The 14,082-nt window shown below is 39.6% G+C and overlaps 1 protein-coding gene across 1 annotated transcript in view; it reads right to left on the bottom strand.

Annotated features, from left to right (window-relative positions):
• Window positions 1-391: 391 nt before the first annotated feature.
• The window catches only part of igdcc3 (immunoglobulin superfamily, DCC subclass, member 3), a 131,064-nt gene continuing 117,373 nt past the window's right edge, over window positions 392-14,082 (bottom strand). The window contains exons 9-14 of the mRNA XM_072671409.1: window positions 10,881-11,045; window positions 8,873-9,061; window positions 5,875-5,979; window positions 5,107-5,242; window positions 3,304-3,529; window positions 392-1,728 (exon numbers count right to left, since the gene is read on the bottom strand). Of these exons, the coding sequence (XP_072527510.1) occupies window positions 1,588-1,728; window positions 3,304-3,529; window positions 5,107-5,242; window positions 5,875-5,979; window positions 8,873-9,061; window positions 10,881-11,045 (962 nt within the window). The 3' untranslated portion in view covers window positions 392-1,587. The remainder of the gene's footprint in view (window positions 1,729-3,303; window positions 3,530-5,106; window positions 5,243-5,874; window positions 5,980-8,872; window positions 9,062-10,880; window positions 11,046-14,082) is intronic.

Raw genomic sequence — 14,082 nt, 5'->3', positions numbered from 1 at the left:
AATTGATGGACAGGTCCTGCACGTCTTGTCTGGACTGCCCCAACAGGCCGGGCTGATTGGATTATTGTTTTTTAATTCCTGTTGATATATCACACTGCGTCATTAACTGATGGTGCCCCACCATCAAAATCGCATTACGGCGACATCCTGCCATATTACAACCCAGTTACGTTCCACCATGTCTACATTACCACCCCCGAATATCGACACTCAGGCTGGCACCATGATAGATCTGTGCTTAATTCTCTTGAGTACATCATATATACACGTATACTGAATGAACCCTCCCCAACCCCTTGTCTCTGGCACACAATACAATTACAGAAGTCCACCACACAGATGTTTGTTTGTACATACACATACAGAATAACTCAATTCATGTCCAATGCTAATGTATCTTGCCTTGCCTCCTTTCTCCTCCATGTAAATAGTTGAACATGGTGAATGGCAGAAAAACGTATCCTGAAATCATTAGTAGCAGTGCAATGCATCTCTAACAGTCTTTAGGCTAAACTAAGGTAACTAAAAATGACTCGAAAATCAAATCCTACAAAAAAAAACACTATGGGTAAAAATGTCCTGACGAGCAGAATCCATACGATGTCATCTGTTAACTTGCATGAGGTACTGACATATCCAAACACAGCAATTCATCAACACTGGGAAGCCAGGATCTCACAGAAAAAAGAGGTTACATGTTTCATTATGAAAAAAAGGACGACGACGACAACAACAACAACAGCATTGTTATCTTGAGGTAGAACATTGACTTCAACGTTTGGAAGTGCTATATGTTGGATTTTTTCTTCTCTCGTTTCACTTCAGCGAGTGTGAAAGTGGTTGTTCTTGACATCTTGAGGTAGCGCAGCACCTGTTTCTCTTCTTTTTCTGACCGAACGCTCGACACGTAACAAAATGGAAAAGACAAGAAGACACAGATCCGAAAAAAAGAGAGGCTTCCCGTTACACATTCATTCCGGCTGAGGTAGGTTTCTGTTGCAAATCCCAGGATTCACGTAGCCAAGCCTAAAGCCTGAAGGCTGGCGACTGATTAAAGAAAAATATATATATATCAATATCACGGAAAAAAGATCCTGAGACAGAGCAATCGTTTTAAATCCCTGGAAGAAGGCCGTAGTCTTCGCTGGATGGGGCTGTGAAGTCATTGGTAGGCTGAAAGTAGGCAGCAGGACATTTCTTTCCTTAAAACCAAACGTGGGAGAAAATAACAACAAGAAAAATACATTTGGAATGAGGATTCCCTGTGGATTTTTTTTTAATATACCAGAAGAGACATTGTAGGTTGTGTCTTTTGCGCTGCCGCTTTTCCGTTGACCGGTGAAGGAAGAAAATCTCTTGCTTTGTTCACCTTCCAATGAAGAAATCATGGATGACCACACCACACCCAACCATATGGGCCCTCCCAGTTATGGTGTCCAGCAGTTCCCACACTGGGAAACATAACATATATAAACTCTGCACAATAAAAAGGAGGGAAAAAAATAGGAAATACTTCAGTTGACCTGAGAGGGAGAGTAGTCTGAGTGGAATTTAAAGGCTCGCAGCTCTTCAGCCTTCACTGTGTTATCAGCCTTCGTCCAGCTGGCCCTCTGTGGGTCGACTGTGGTACTGCGTTCCTCCACGTTCCTCCATCAGGCTGAAGTCATCCAGAGAAAGCGTGGACATCTGGGTTTCATTGAGCGAACAAGAGACCAGCAAGCTTTCCATCTGAAAAGACATGCATGCACACATACATTGATTTTAACTGCTAAGTGACCCTCAGTACTGTACTGTACTGTACATAAATTCAGAAGCATCTCTCTCAGAATTGCTTCATTTCTTTTTTTTGATACTTGGTTATGTGTACCAACCCCGCAGGTAAGGATTACACCTGTCTAATTTTGTATGTCGTGTCCAAGCAAAACACAACATTGGCACTCCATTCCACTGTGTGCAAGTGGCAAAAGGTCCTGAATCCCAATTCTCAGAGTGTACCCAGTTCATTAATGAGTGGGTGTAATTCTTACTTGACATTACTGACTCTGGCATTAAGTTTACATCAGTATGCACAACAGGACTGGTGCTGTTATTAATGTATGAAATGATGCATGTGACCTTTTTTCCAGTGAGCTTATTCAGGGATTCGCTGAGCTCTTACAGAAACTTAAAGGATAATGAACTCTTAAAAAGTGTATATACGTCAAACTGACAAGATTTTCCACCAAATTTCCATTATTTCCATATTTCCATTATACCCTATACTGCAGCTTTTAAAACATGCTGAAACTCTTTACATAAAAGTATAATAATACAAATATTATAATATTTATTTACTGCATTTTATATTAAAATGCCTTTTTATTTAAGAATGCCATATCTTTTTATATACTTGGCCCGGGCAAAAAAAAAAAAGACACTTGCTTAAATCTGCCACAGGATATCAGCATGCACATGTCTTTGTTAACCATGGTGAAAGTGCTTTTCCATGAGGGAGAAACATAGAATCAAACCTGCAGATTCAAATTAAGCACTTCTGTGTTTTATATGGCTACATAACAAACTGAGCAGGAATACTAACTTACTGGCTGACCGTGGATTCTGCCTGAGAGTGTGTGTTTGCATTCAGAGCACTGTTTGTGTTTTTTTTTTTTTGATCAGAGGAAAAGCTCATTTATACTCAACGTTAAACACTTTCTGAAAGATTATGGGTAAGAATGGAATCAAGCAGTACCACTGGAAATTGGTGGTGGTGGGGGGGGTAGTGTATCCAGTTGTTAAAGTAAAACATGAGCACCGGCAATTGGAATCTCTAGAAAAGGATTTTTTCTATCTTTTTTATAATAAGTACATTATCACAACCTCATCCAAGTCATACTATAGTTCATGTGTTATATTTTACACAGCAGCACTCTTGGCTTATCATAGAATTATCGGCTTTGTTAGATCACATTCATTGCGTATCAAAATAATCAGATTAGTGTTGCAGAGAGATCTGGCTGTTAACAGTAAACGGTAGATATAATGACAGAAATACCCCCACTAAGATGGCCCAGAATCACCCTCTCTAATTCCTCTCTGTTTTACTCTGAAATGTATACCTATTTATATTAAAATAAAACTCTAATAGCTCTCTGAACTCATATTGACACACACAAACCTTGAAAATGTTGCACTGGTCTGATTTTTCCCCACGTGTCTCACAGCCAAGGCAGAAAGGCTTGTAATGTAAACACAGCCTTAAATACAGTACACAGGTGTCCAGTACACAATGAGAGCTCTTTAGGACACAGGTTTAGTGCTCACCGTGTGTGCAGCATCTGCTGAACCTGAGACGAGCCTCTCCCTCTGGCTTGAGCTGGTCAGGCTCTTGACCCCATGCCGGGCCCCGTTGGCCTCGGTGCTGGTGCTGTGCAGGCCGTTGAGGGCCAGCACTCCCTGTTGAGAGGAGGAGGACTCCAGCACCACTGCTGCTGTGGCTGGGTTCCGTCCCACCTGAGGAGTGGCCTGCACTGTCTTACACAACATTAACCTACAGAGAGAGAGAGAGAGAGAGAGAGAGAGAGCAAAGCATTAAAAAAAAAAACATTGTGAGGGTCATTCTCACCATGTCCATTAATATTGGACTGTCATAATTATCATACTGGTGAATATGCATATATTTACTAGATCAACTGGAGTCCTATACAAAACAGCAAAGTGTTAAATTAATCTTTTTTTTATTCGATGGTATTTTTGTTATTAAAATTTTATTTAATTATTATTAATTAATTTACTATCATGCCCACATATTTGTTTTGCATTAATAATATTTATTTCTTGTAAAGAATGAGTGGCTACAGTATTCATCTTTTGAATATTTGACCTTTGTTTATCCCAATTTGTTTATTGTTTATATTGTAAACACTAAAAGAGCGAACCAGTTAAAAAAATGGAAAGTAAGATGTCAGTGACTGTTAATACCCTGTGGTAATGAGGTAATATTACAAAAATACTACATTTTGTAAAAGATATGTTTTAATAATTAACTTTGGAATATTCTGTTTGGTATCTTTGTACAGATTAAAAACGTTTTTGGGGGGAAATTTACTTTTTTTACGTATTTAACACTGAAAAATGTCTCTAAAAATCAATTTAATGCCAGATAAATTATTCATATTCAATAGAGCATTGATGTTTGCATATTTAAAAAAGAAAACATTAAGCCAGATCATTGCCAGGATTACCATTACCGTGACTTTATAAGCAAACAGTGTAGCTAGAACATGTTTGCTCATTCATGAACAAGGATTACTGCTGTCTTGTACAATTCATAACTGCACAACGTTGCACAGAAAATACCACCTCTATGAACATCACAGTATATGCTGAAATTCCTTGAATTACTATTTTTTATAATATTTTCAGACACGTTTGTTCACATATACAGGCTTCTGCCGTGTTTTAAAAAAAAATCTTAATTACAGCTTAAATGTACTCATTTGTACACATTTACAGATTTTACAGCACTTTAATACAAAATTTGTGTATTTGTACAACAATCACATCTATGAGGATAGATTAAGATTGAAGATCGATTTTTGGTCTGTTCTGCAATGGTTTAATTGGTCATTAAAATGCATGTTGATTTTAAGTGACAATGCTGCACTGAATACTGGCACACTGACTTCTCAATAGAAAAGCAATAAAATTAAAATATTGTGAAACACATTTTAGCATTCTTACTGTCAAGTTTTCTGTATGTGCCACATTAAGGTTTACTAATTTTAATTTTTGGGTTGTAATACTCAAGAACTTTAGTACTAATATCAGTATTCCAGTGGCCAATATCACAATAATGGTTAAGGTTATTGTCTGAAATGCTAAAAAGCTCTACTGTAGCCACATAAAATGGTGGGAATGCGTTACAGCAGCTCCACACAAGATCAAGATCTGAGATTGTGTTTTTGAGTCATTTTTCAAGCCGCTAGGAAGAAGTCTGGAAAAAAAGAAGTAATCTAAATATGTATCTTTGGCCACTGGGGGCATGGTAGTATTTGGCTGAAGAAATCCATATATAGCTCGGATGAAATAAAGAGTCTACACAGGCACGAGTGCATGCTCTCCTACCTGCCGCGGTAGCTGAACATGAGAAAGAGAACACAGAAGATGATGCAAGTGACTCCAATGTGGATGCCAATGATGATGCCAGTAGTGGAAGTTTTACTCTGCTCCTCTTTCAAACAGTCACAAGGAGTATTCAGCACTGCGCACAGAAAAAAGCACTGTTAGAGCACCATGCATTCCATATTAGAGCTGGGCAATAAAGCCATAATGGCAACTAAAAAAGTGCATTTCCTGAAGAAAAGCAATGGTTGCACAGCCTAAGAGGTTACCAAGTGGTTCACTTCCAGGCAGTTGCTATGGTGTTGCTATGTGGTTGCAAGGGTGTTCCAATTGGTTGCTAAGTGGTTGTTATGGTGTTGATGAGATTGTAGATGGGTGCTAGAGTGCTGCTCTGTGGTTGCAAGGGTGTTGCTAGTTGGTGGCAAAGATGTTGCAATGCACAACCTTAATTATGAAAAAAAGAAGCATAATGACATGATCATATTTTTTCTGTCTGGCAATCTGATATCAGAAATTTTTCAACTGCTTCACTAGACTGTGATGTGATTTTCACTCCCTAGATTCTTCTAGGGAAGGGGAAGTAGTCTAGCCATTCACTTACAACAGCATGGCAGTTAGGCAAGTTACATAGATCGCTTTGTAAAGAAATACAATGAGTGATAATAATCAATATTGAGTCATATGGACAAAAAAATAAGACTCCAACCCTAATACAGTCTACAGTGTATTGTTACACCTAGTGCAACACTGCAACAACACTGCACAACTTACCAGACTTCTCAACTGGCTCCTTCAGTGAAACAAAGCGCAGGGTGGCGTTGCCATCTCCATGCTGATTAAAAGCCAGGACCTTGATTTCATACACCACTGATGGATCTACGGAGGGAGAGCAAGAGCGAAACGGAGACTGAGATACAGGGCATTTAGCATAGAAGCTGGACTCTGCAAAAGATCAGTAAAACCCAAACATTGCATGAAGTGGCTGAACTCACCAAACTCTCTTTCAAACAGTCTTTCAGTTGTTTAAGTTTTTTTGGTGAACAATAGTGTGTAGACAGTACAATCGTGTGCAATATGGATAGTACCACTGCACAGTCCTACCACATAGTGTAAGTAATTCAGTGTTAAAATAGCATGGACAGCAGTTGGTTTAGTTGGTTTTAAAGTTTAAATGTTTCCAATTATTCACAAATGGGAAAATAGGAACAGCAAAAAGACAACACATTGAGTGATGTTCATTACTCTGTGCAATTACTGCAAGTCTCAGTGGACAAACATATATTTTTGGATTTACTAAGATTTCTAAGCTTCCCACATGGCTCATTTATCGTGCCTACAAATCCCTGATCACACTTTGCTGCAAATGAATCTTAATGTGCATACAGAAATCCAACAACTGATGCATTTTTTAGCAACATTAGCAGGAACTCACTTTGTGTGGTTGAGAACCTTCCACAAGAGGAAATAGAGACTATAGAGACTTGTATTTCCACATATGTACACAGACAGTCATTAGTCTAGATGTCTTTAGTCATTTCCTAAAGAGAAATTTTAGATAATGTGTTTAATTCAATTGCTGTTCAAATGAGAAGTTAAATGGAAACAGAAACCTGAAGCTGACCGCAACTGTTGAGAATTAGGCAGTTGGTTTGATTAGATATTAGCATATCTGGTTATATGCTGGCTGTAATTAGGATAAGAAAACCTGGACATTTGATCCTCACTTAAATAGTATTGGGGGAAAACTGAAGACTTTAATAATAATTTGTAAAATTAATAAAAATAATATTTTCATGCAAGGTAAAAGTTAGGATACCCCCACATGTATTACTACTTAAAATGCCTAAAATTAGAACCATCCTTTAAGATCCACGGAAGACAAGCGTCCAGGCTTTTTTCTGTCTGACTGAAGACCCACCTCTTTCAAGAGTACTTGGGTGAATAGTAGTGTTGAGTACTGTAGCCTCTATTCTGACTTTTGTGTTTAGTAGTATCTAAGCATAGAGGTATCTTTTGGATCCATGTCTATACAAACTAGCTAAGGGAGTAAATAGTGAAGCACTTTTGTACGTTGCTCTGGATAAGGGAGTCTGCTGCATGCCTTAAATGTACATGTAAACAGGATGCCACAAAGTGCACACCCGATTCTTAGTTGAGCAAAATACTATGAATATATAGTAAATTGCAGTAAAAAACACTTAAATATTTGATTGCATTTCATTTACTGCATGCGATTACTGCATAAGCCAGTTATTGCAAGTAAATTTGCATGTCTTCCTTTAAGCTTCCCGTCAGGAGCTGAAAGCTCAGTTGGGTTTAGGTCTGCTGACTGACTAATGTCTGAAACATTCAACTTTTTCCCCACTGATGAAGTTCTCTGGAAGTGTGTTTTGGCTCACTGTCTTGCGGCATGAAGTTGCTCCAGATTAAATTGGATGCATTTCTCTATAAACTGGCAGATAAAATGCTTCTGAATTCATTAGAAGTGATTTGAGTTCCATAGTCAATAAAGATTATTGACCCCATTCCAAAAGCAAGCCATGCAGGCCCAAGGCATGACACTACCTCCATCAAGCTTGACAGATGAGCTTGTATATTTTGGATCATGAGCAAATGTTTTCTTTCTGCATTGGCCTGTCCATCATTTTGGTAGAGGTTAATCGTGGTCTCATCAATCCCCCCCCCAAAAAAACTTTCTTCCAATCTGGCCTTTAGATTCTCAATGCTTATTACTGGACTGGTTCTTGTGGTATGACTTCTATAGTTCTGATCTGGACATTTTCTGCAAATGTTGCCTTGTGGAGGTTTTTGTTTTTTTCTCCACTGTACTTGATGTAATAAACTATTTATTTATTTTTATTTGTTTTGTTAATTGTTTATTTTCCCCTTTTTCATCGAATTTAGTACTACCACTTAATCCATCTGTTTATAGCTCCCACTGTACCTAGCAATGCTCTCGACACTAGCAGGGTAATGATTTAATATGTTTTTGATGCAGCATCGCGGTGCAGCCAACAAGCTTGTTAGAAAACACCAGGTCCCCAACTTTGCCACACTATCTTACAGACATCTGTCCCAGTCAACACCGCTTAAGAGTGACGAGGGGAGAGAGCGCCACCTATCCACCCGGAGAGAGCACAGCCAATTGTGCTCTCTCTCAGTCTGGACGCTGATAGCAAAGCAGCATGGCTTGGAACTGAACTCGTAATTGCATATTAGCCCCCTGAACCACTGGCTCAGAGGGCTAATGTGGGCATCTTTCATCAACTTTGTTGTCTTTCTTGGTCCGATCTGATTCATCAGTGACTTCATTGGTGGATTAACCAGTGGCAATCCAAATTTGTGGCTTTGGCTATGCTCATGCTCTTTCCTCAACTCTTTTCTCAGTTCTGGTCTTCATGTTGGTTTATCCTTTATCCTCCTACACAGGCTTCTTCACAGCTGAAAAACTATCTAGGAGTAGGCATTCAGCGCTACATCTACATAGATGTCAATATGACCTATTATTTCTTATTCATCTTTTGATATCAAACCCAAATGTCTTCAGTGCATAGCAAAAACAAGTGAATTAGCTTTGCCGTTCCATGAGGACTGTATATTTGGAAAAAAATTATGTACATTAGATTTAGTCCTTTAACGTCCAGGTGACATACTGTATGTAACTAACTCTGGGCAGTAATTTGCTTGCTGAGAAGCTCAAAGTAATCCAGCACAGCACAGCAGCTGTAGGTACCAATCCAGTGATTGTATTGTAAATTTGAGTACTCACCTAGCAGAGAGATGTTGTACTGGGTGATGTTGCGAGAAAAGGTAAGGGGTCCGGTAAAGAGCGAAGCATGGGCTTTTCGGTAAAACAGCTTAAAGCCGTCATGTTGGCCCATCTTTGTAGATGGCTCCCAGACCGCCTGCACCACAGTGGAGTTCACCACCTTTGTGTAGAGAGACGGGGGTGCTGGCACTGTAGGGACAGGGAAAGTCACACCTTACTAATGTTAAACACTAACACACACACTTAATTAAACAGGTTCTGGTTTAATAATGTAGCTAATTTAGTCTGATTGTTAAACTGGTATTGTGTTTTAGTTTGTTTATATATTCTTTCTCTAATATTTATACCCATCCATCACATTTCTGTTTTGCATTTGGACCCCACTATTAATAAAATGAAGACTTAATTGTGTTTCTCTCCTTGTTTACCGCATGGAAGTGTTATGCTAAGTGCTGCACCTGGCTTCATTACATGCGCTTTAATGTGTTTTTATGCAGTTAAACAGATTCACACAGTACAGACACAGCACACACAGAGGAGACTTTAACAACTGTAAAAGCATTCTGGTGCTTTTTCTTTATAGTTCACTGCACGCTGCTTCAGTGATTCTCGGATGTAATGGAATTACTTACTAATAAAATAATCTACAATTACATTATTTAGTGTAAACATGGGAGGCACTCATTTTGAGCCACAGTTTTTGTGTGTATAACAAGCCTGAATGAGCATCAAGTGTTCAACTTTTTAAAGTCAAGCTAATATTAAGCCAAAACACTATAGAATAGTACTGGAGATCCCAAAACTATGACATTGCAAATATTTTAATATAGCATAACCAAATAAACAGTGTTGAATACATGCAAACTTAAGTGCTTTAAGTGCTTAAGCTAAACACTATTTCACATTTATTGAAGTGCACTTCCTATGTTGTATTAAAACACACTTTAAAGGGCATTTAGTACTTTTTAAAATAATAATTAAATATACTCCTGTTAAAGCATGTTTTATTAGGTTTAGAAATACTAGAGTACCAGTATACTAAAGTATAATTCAAAATTGAATACTTTAAAATACATCTCATGGAAATACAGAAAAAAAAATCATAAGTTTGTTTTCATAATGTATATACAATAGAAATTTGCATATGCTTTTAGTGTTTATAATTTTATGTTCGTCTTCATTCATTTAAGCAGTAATGCAGCTATATGACAGTTCTGGGCCCATGTAGATACACGATAACTGTCATACACATTCTAGGGGATGCTGATTTTAGAAATAAATATATAAAATGTGGAAATTGGGACTTAATCTCCCTGAATTTGTATTACAGAGAACTTCAAAGATTTCTGTAGAGTTACAAATGCAGATATTTTAGCACAGTAGCCCAGCATTGCCTAAACACTCTAGTGTTTGCTCTAGTGGAGTTCAATAAATACATCATGAAATATTGGTTTATAAAAAGATTTAAATCCAAGCATCTAGCGTCTAATGTTACTTTGTTTTTAAAGGGATTTTCCACTGATATCAATGTGATTCCAATATCAAGATGCATCAGTGCTGGTGAATGTAGCATTAGGAGTGTATCTAAAGACTGTACTGTTTGTTTATAGCAGTGGAATTCATGACCAAGAACCGAACACTGGATCTTCCACTAATCTAATTTACATTTCTTCACACATGAATGACAAACATTCACTCTATACATCACAAATAATTATCTGTTAGTAATTACAGGAGCCTCGGCCTCAGCTGTGTGAAGTGATCTGGATGGGCTACAGGGCATCAACCAGTCAATTAAACATTAGTGGCCTAATCTGAATCTGGCTTGTAAACTTGCTCTTTACATTGTGTCCACTTTTCATGATGAATGGACCAATAGGAATGCACCAAAATGACTTGGAATAACAAATGTTTAAGAGATGGTTTTTCCTTTTCATATAAGGTTCCAATTTTGGAGATCCAAGTTTTTGTGTGAGCAATGAGATTGGTGGTTTGTGCTCCCACTCACCCTCTCCGAGTGTGCTCTCCTGAGCCGTGGCCGAGGCTTTGCTGGCTCCGCGTGAGGTGTAGGCCTTCACGTAGAAACTGTAACTCGTAGAAGGCTCCAAATCCCCTACCACCTGCTGCAGAGTCACCTTACTCACTGCCTCCTGATACTCCATTTCTACCGGGTCTGAGAGAGAGAGAGAGGGAGAGAGAAAGAGAGAGAGAAGAAGTGGGTGCTTGGTGATTCCCCACAGCTTCGCTAGATCACTAGCTACCTTTATGGCTGGAGGTAATTGTTTTACTTCCCCTTCATTTAAGCAAAGATTATTGCTACAAAAGATCATCTGTCTAATGAATGTCAGACCCCCACTGTGGGGGTCTAGGCTTGGGGGCTTCCAACTGGGGGGCAGGAGGAATAAGCTGCTAGGAACACAGCTTCATCACAAATAAAATCCACATGCTTTTTTAATTTGCCCAAAGTGTTATTTATAATAGGTTCATTAAAGATTCATAACAGGCTCATCACAGATTCATAACAGGTCTCAGGTTCGAACATGCCATCTGTCGTTTGATTTTTCTCTTTTTCCCTTTGCTTTATCTCAGAAACAGCTCAAGATTACCTCCAAAACAAACCAAGAAGGCTTACACACAGTGCTAAAACCTGTTTTTAAGATCAGTTATGATACGTGTTATTAACTCTCAGCGTAAGAATGGTGGTCTCTTAAAAGCAATGATGGAATCAGTGGAGACATGTTTAGTGTCAGGGGTTTGCTTCTTTTAGTGTATGTTTAGACTCAGTGAACTCCAACAGACCCTGTTCACACCTGGCATGAACATGCGCCTTAATGTTATTCGATCTGAAGTGTTCTACACTAAGAACAGGTGTGTACGTGGTACAAAGTATCTTGGCGACGCACTGTAATCCAATCACTCAAACCACCTTTGGAGGTGGTCAGGGACATATATGACCACATAAATACTTAGTAGTGTGAACGCTAAAGCGTCTTGAAGCATCCTCAACAGTAACAAATGACTGCCCCCACATTAACCATGCCATTGCTGTAGCTGGAAATTAGGTAATATTGCCAGACTGGAAAACGAGCGCAGTTAAAGCAACATTACATCGAATTTTATATCTTAAAATAACAGCTACAAAATCATGTTGATGCTCCACTGACCTGTAATAGGGAGAGTAGCGGCACTATTATGTAATTTTGGTGAAGCGGGCAGGGCAACACTTTGTGGGGACTGTGTAATTCTGAGTAGCCCGCGCCATATTTGTGTAATATTACCCTAGTGCCTTAGTCAACATGCTTCCATTCTTTATAACTTTCAGCTTGTCCAAAAATGCACATGTAAAGCATGTCCTTTAGGGTGGCGCAAGGCGTGATTTACACTTCCTGACTGTAGGGCTTAGGGTTAGTGCATAATGCTTGCATAATGCTGCTTTAAACAAGCTAGATGCCTCATCTCAGTTTGAGCCGAGGACTGAGAGCAAAGAAAACAGCTACTGCAATAGGCTCTTTCAAGCGCACGGACAGATCAAAATGTGTCTGCTGCTGTTCACACCAATCTTCACTTTTGGTGCGCAGCCATAGCCATCTGAAGATTCTTGTGGCTATCGGAGCAGAGATGAATGTCCAAGTTAACTAGCAGACCACATGATTGATGCACCTGAAATAGCCTGTACTGGACCGTGCTAAGCAAAGATTGTCAAAAACAAATGCAGTGAAAGATGGTGTCGTAAATGTGCTTGGAGCTCCTCCTCCTCCTCCGGTGAGACTCTGATCAGAAGTGGTCAGTGGAGACGCGTTAAAAACATGCCTGGTTTAGACATGTTATGCATTTTGGCAGACCTTTGTCACAAATCACACAAGACACAAGTTCATACCAAGGGTGAACAGGGCCATAGACCTGCTTCTGACACTGTATGCCACTGTTATATATAAAAGAGCCCAATTAAAAAGTCCAAATGACATTTAGGGTTCAAGATGGATGCCAATGCTGATTTTACCCATTAAACAGCCTATGGACTGCCGGTTTGTATTACCAAAGAATAGCCCCACCAGTTTGTATAGAAGGGCCTGTAGTTACTGAGTAATACACCTCAGTGTGTAATAAGTCTGTAATAGACTGTGTTAAAGGGTTAATAGACAGCAGTATGTCACATTATTGTCTGAATTATGAGATTGTCTGAATTATGAGGCTGTTAATGTCACACCTGCAGCTTATCCTCTGGACTCATTAACTCTTATTTATACTCCCTCAGTTTGACTTGCAGATGGCAACGTTTCTGACTGAGCTCTGAGCCGTGATTATATTCCTGTTATATTCCTGATTATATTTCTGTTTTTGACCTTGTCTGTTCTTACAGGTTTTGGATTGTAGATTAAGTTAGAATTGTTGTCGTCTTCTTGTGTGTTAAACACCCACCTGTAATATGTCCTATAAATAAGTATGGACTTTCAAAAGGCATGGGGTGTTAGCTTGCTTGTAGCAATAACAATATATTCATTCTGAAGATCCAGACACAATCCAGGGAGGATTTTACACAGAATAATGCATGAATTCAAAGGTCTGCTGTGTGATGTAACGTGGCTAGTGTCACGCCCGCGCCGCAGCGCCCGCCCCAGGGGCGGTCTCAGGCCGCGGCTCACAGGCGATCAAGAACTCCCCCTTCAAAGTCATGTCATGTTTTGTTATGCTCTGGACTTTTATGTTAAAAAGGACTCTTTTGTTGACCCCCATCGTCGCCATCTTGGTTTTAGGTTGTGTTTGTCATGTGTCTGTTCATTGTTTGGTTAATGTGTTACACCTGTGGGCTGGTGCATTTAAGGAGGGCTAGTGTCAGCTGCCGGTTGCAGAGAATTACTCTAAGTGCAACCAATGCACTCAGGATACTCAGCTAACCTTGGGTACTCAGTGTTCACCGGTCTAGTCTGTGAGTCCGTCTGTATCTAGAGGACTCTTCTGGCCGTAGCTAGTTGAGCATAGGAAGCTAACTACTTAGGCAGTATTATTCTCAGGGTCTGTTTGGGGGCTACTGCAGGTCTGCGGCGATCTCGCCAGGCTTCACGGTTTTAGCGTGCTCAGGTTCTGGAGCTCCGGTAGTGAGCAACTCGTACGCTCGTTTTGGCAGGTAGCTTCCCCTCCGTCGGACCAGGTCGGTCATCTAGGTCTGGCGGCTGACTCCCCACTCCCACTCCCAGTCGTGTAAGTTCAGT

Source organism: Salminus brasiliensis, chromosome 25, assembly GCF_030463535.1.
Source record: "Salminus brasiliensis chromosome 25, fSalBra1.hap2, whole genome shotgun sequence".
In the NCBI taxonomy this organism is placed as follows: Eukaryota; Metazoa; Chordata; class Actinopteri; order Characiformes; family Bryconidae; genus Salminus; species Salminus brasiliensis.
This window is presented reverse-complemented; position numbering and strand designations above follow the sequence as displayed.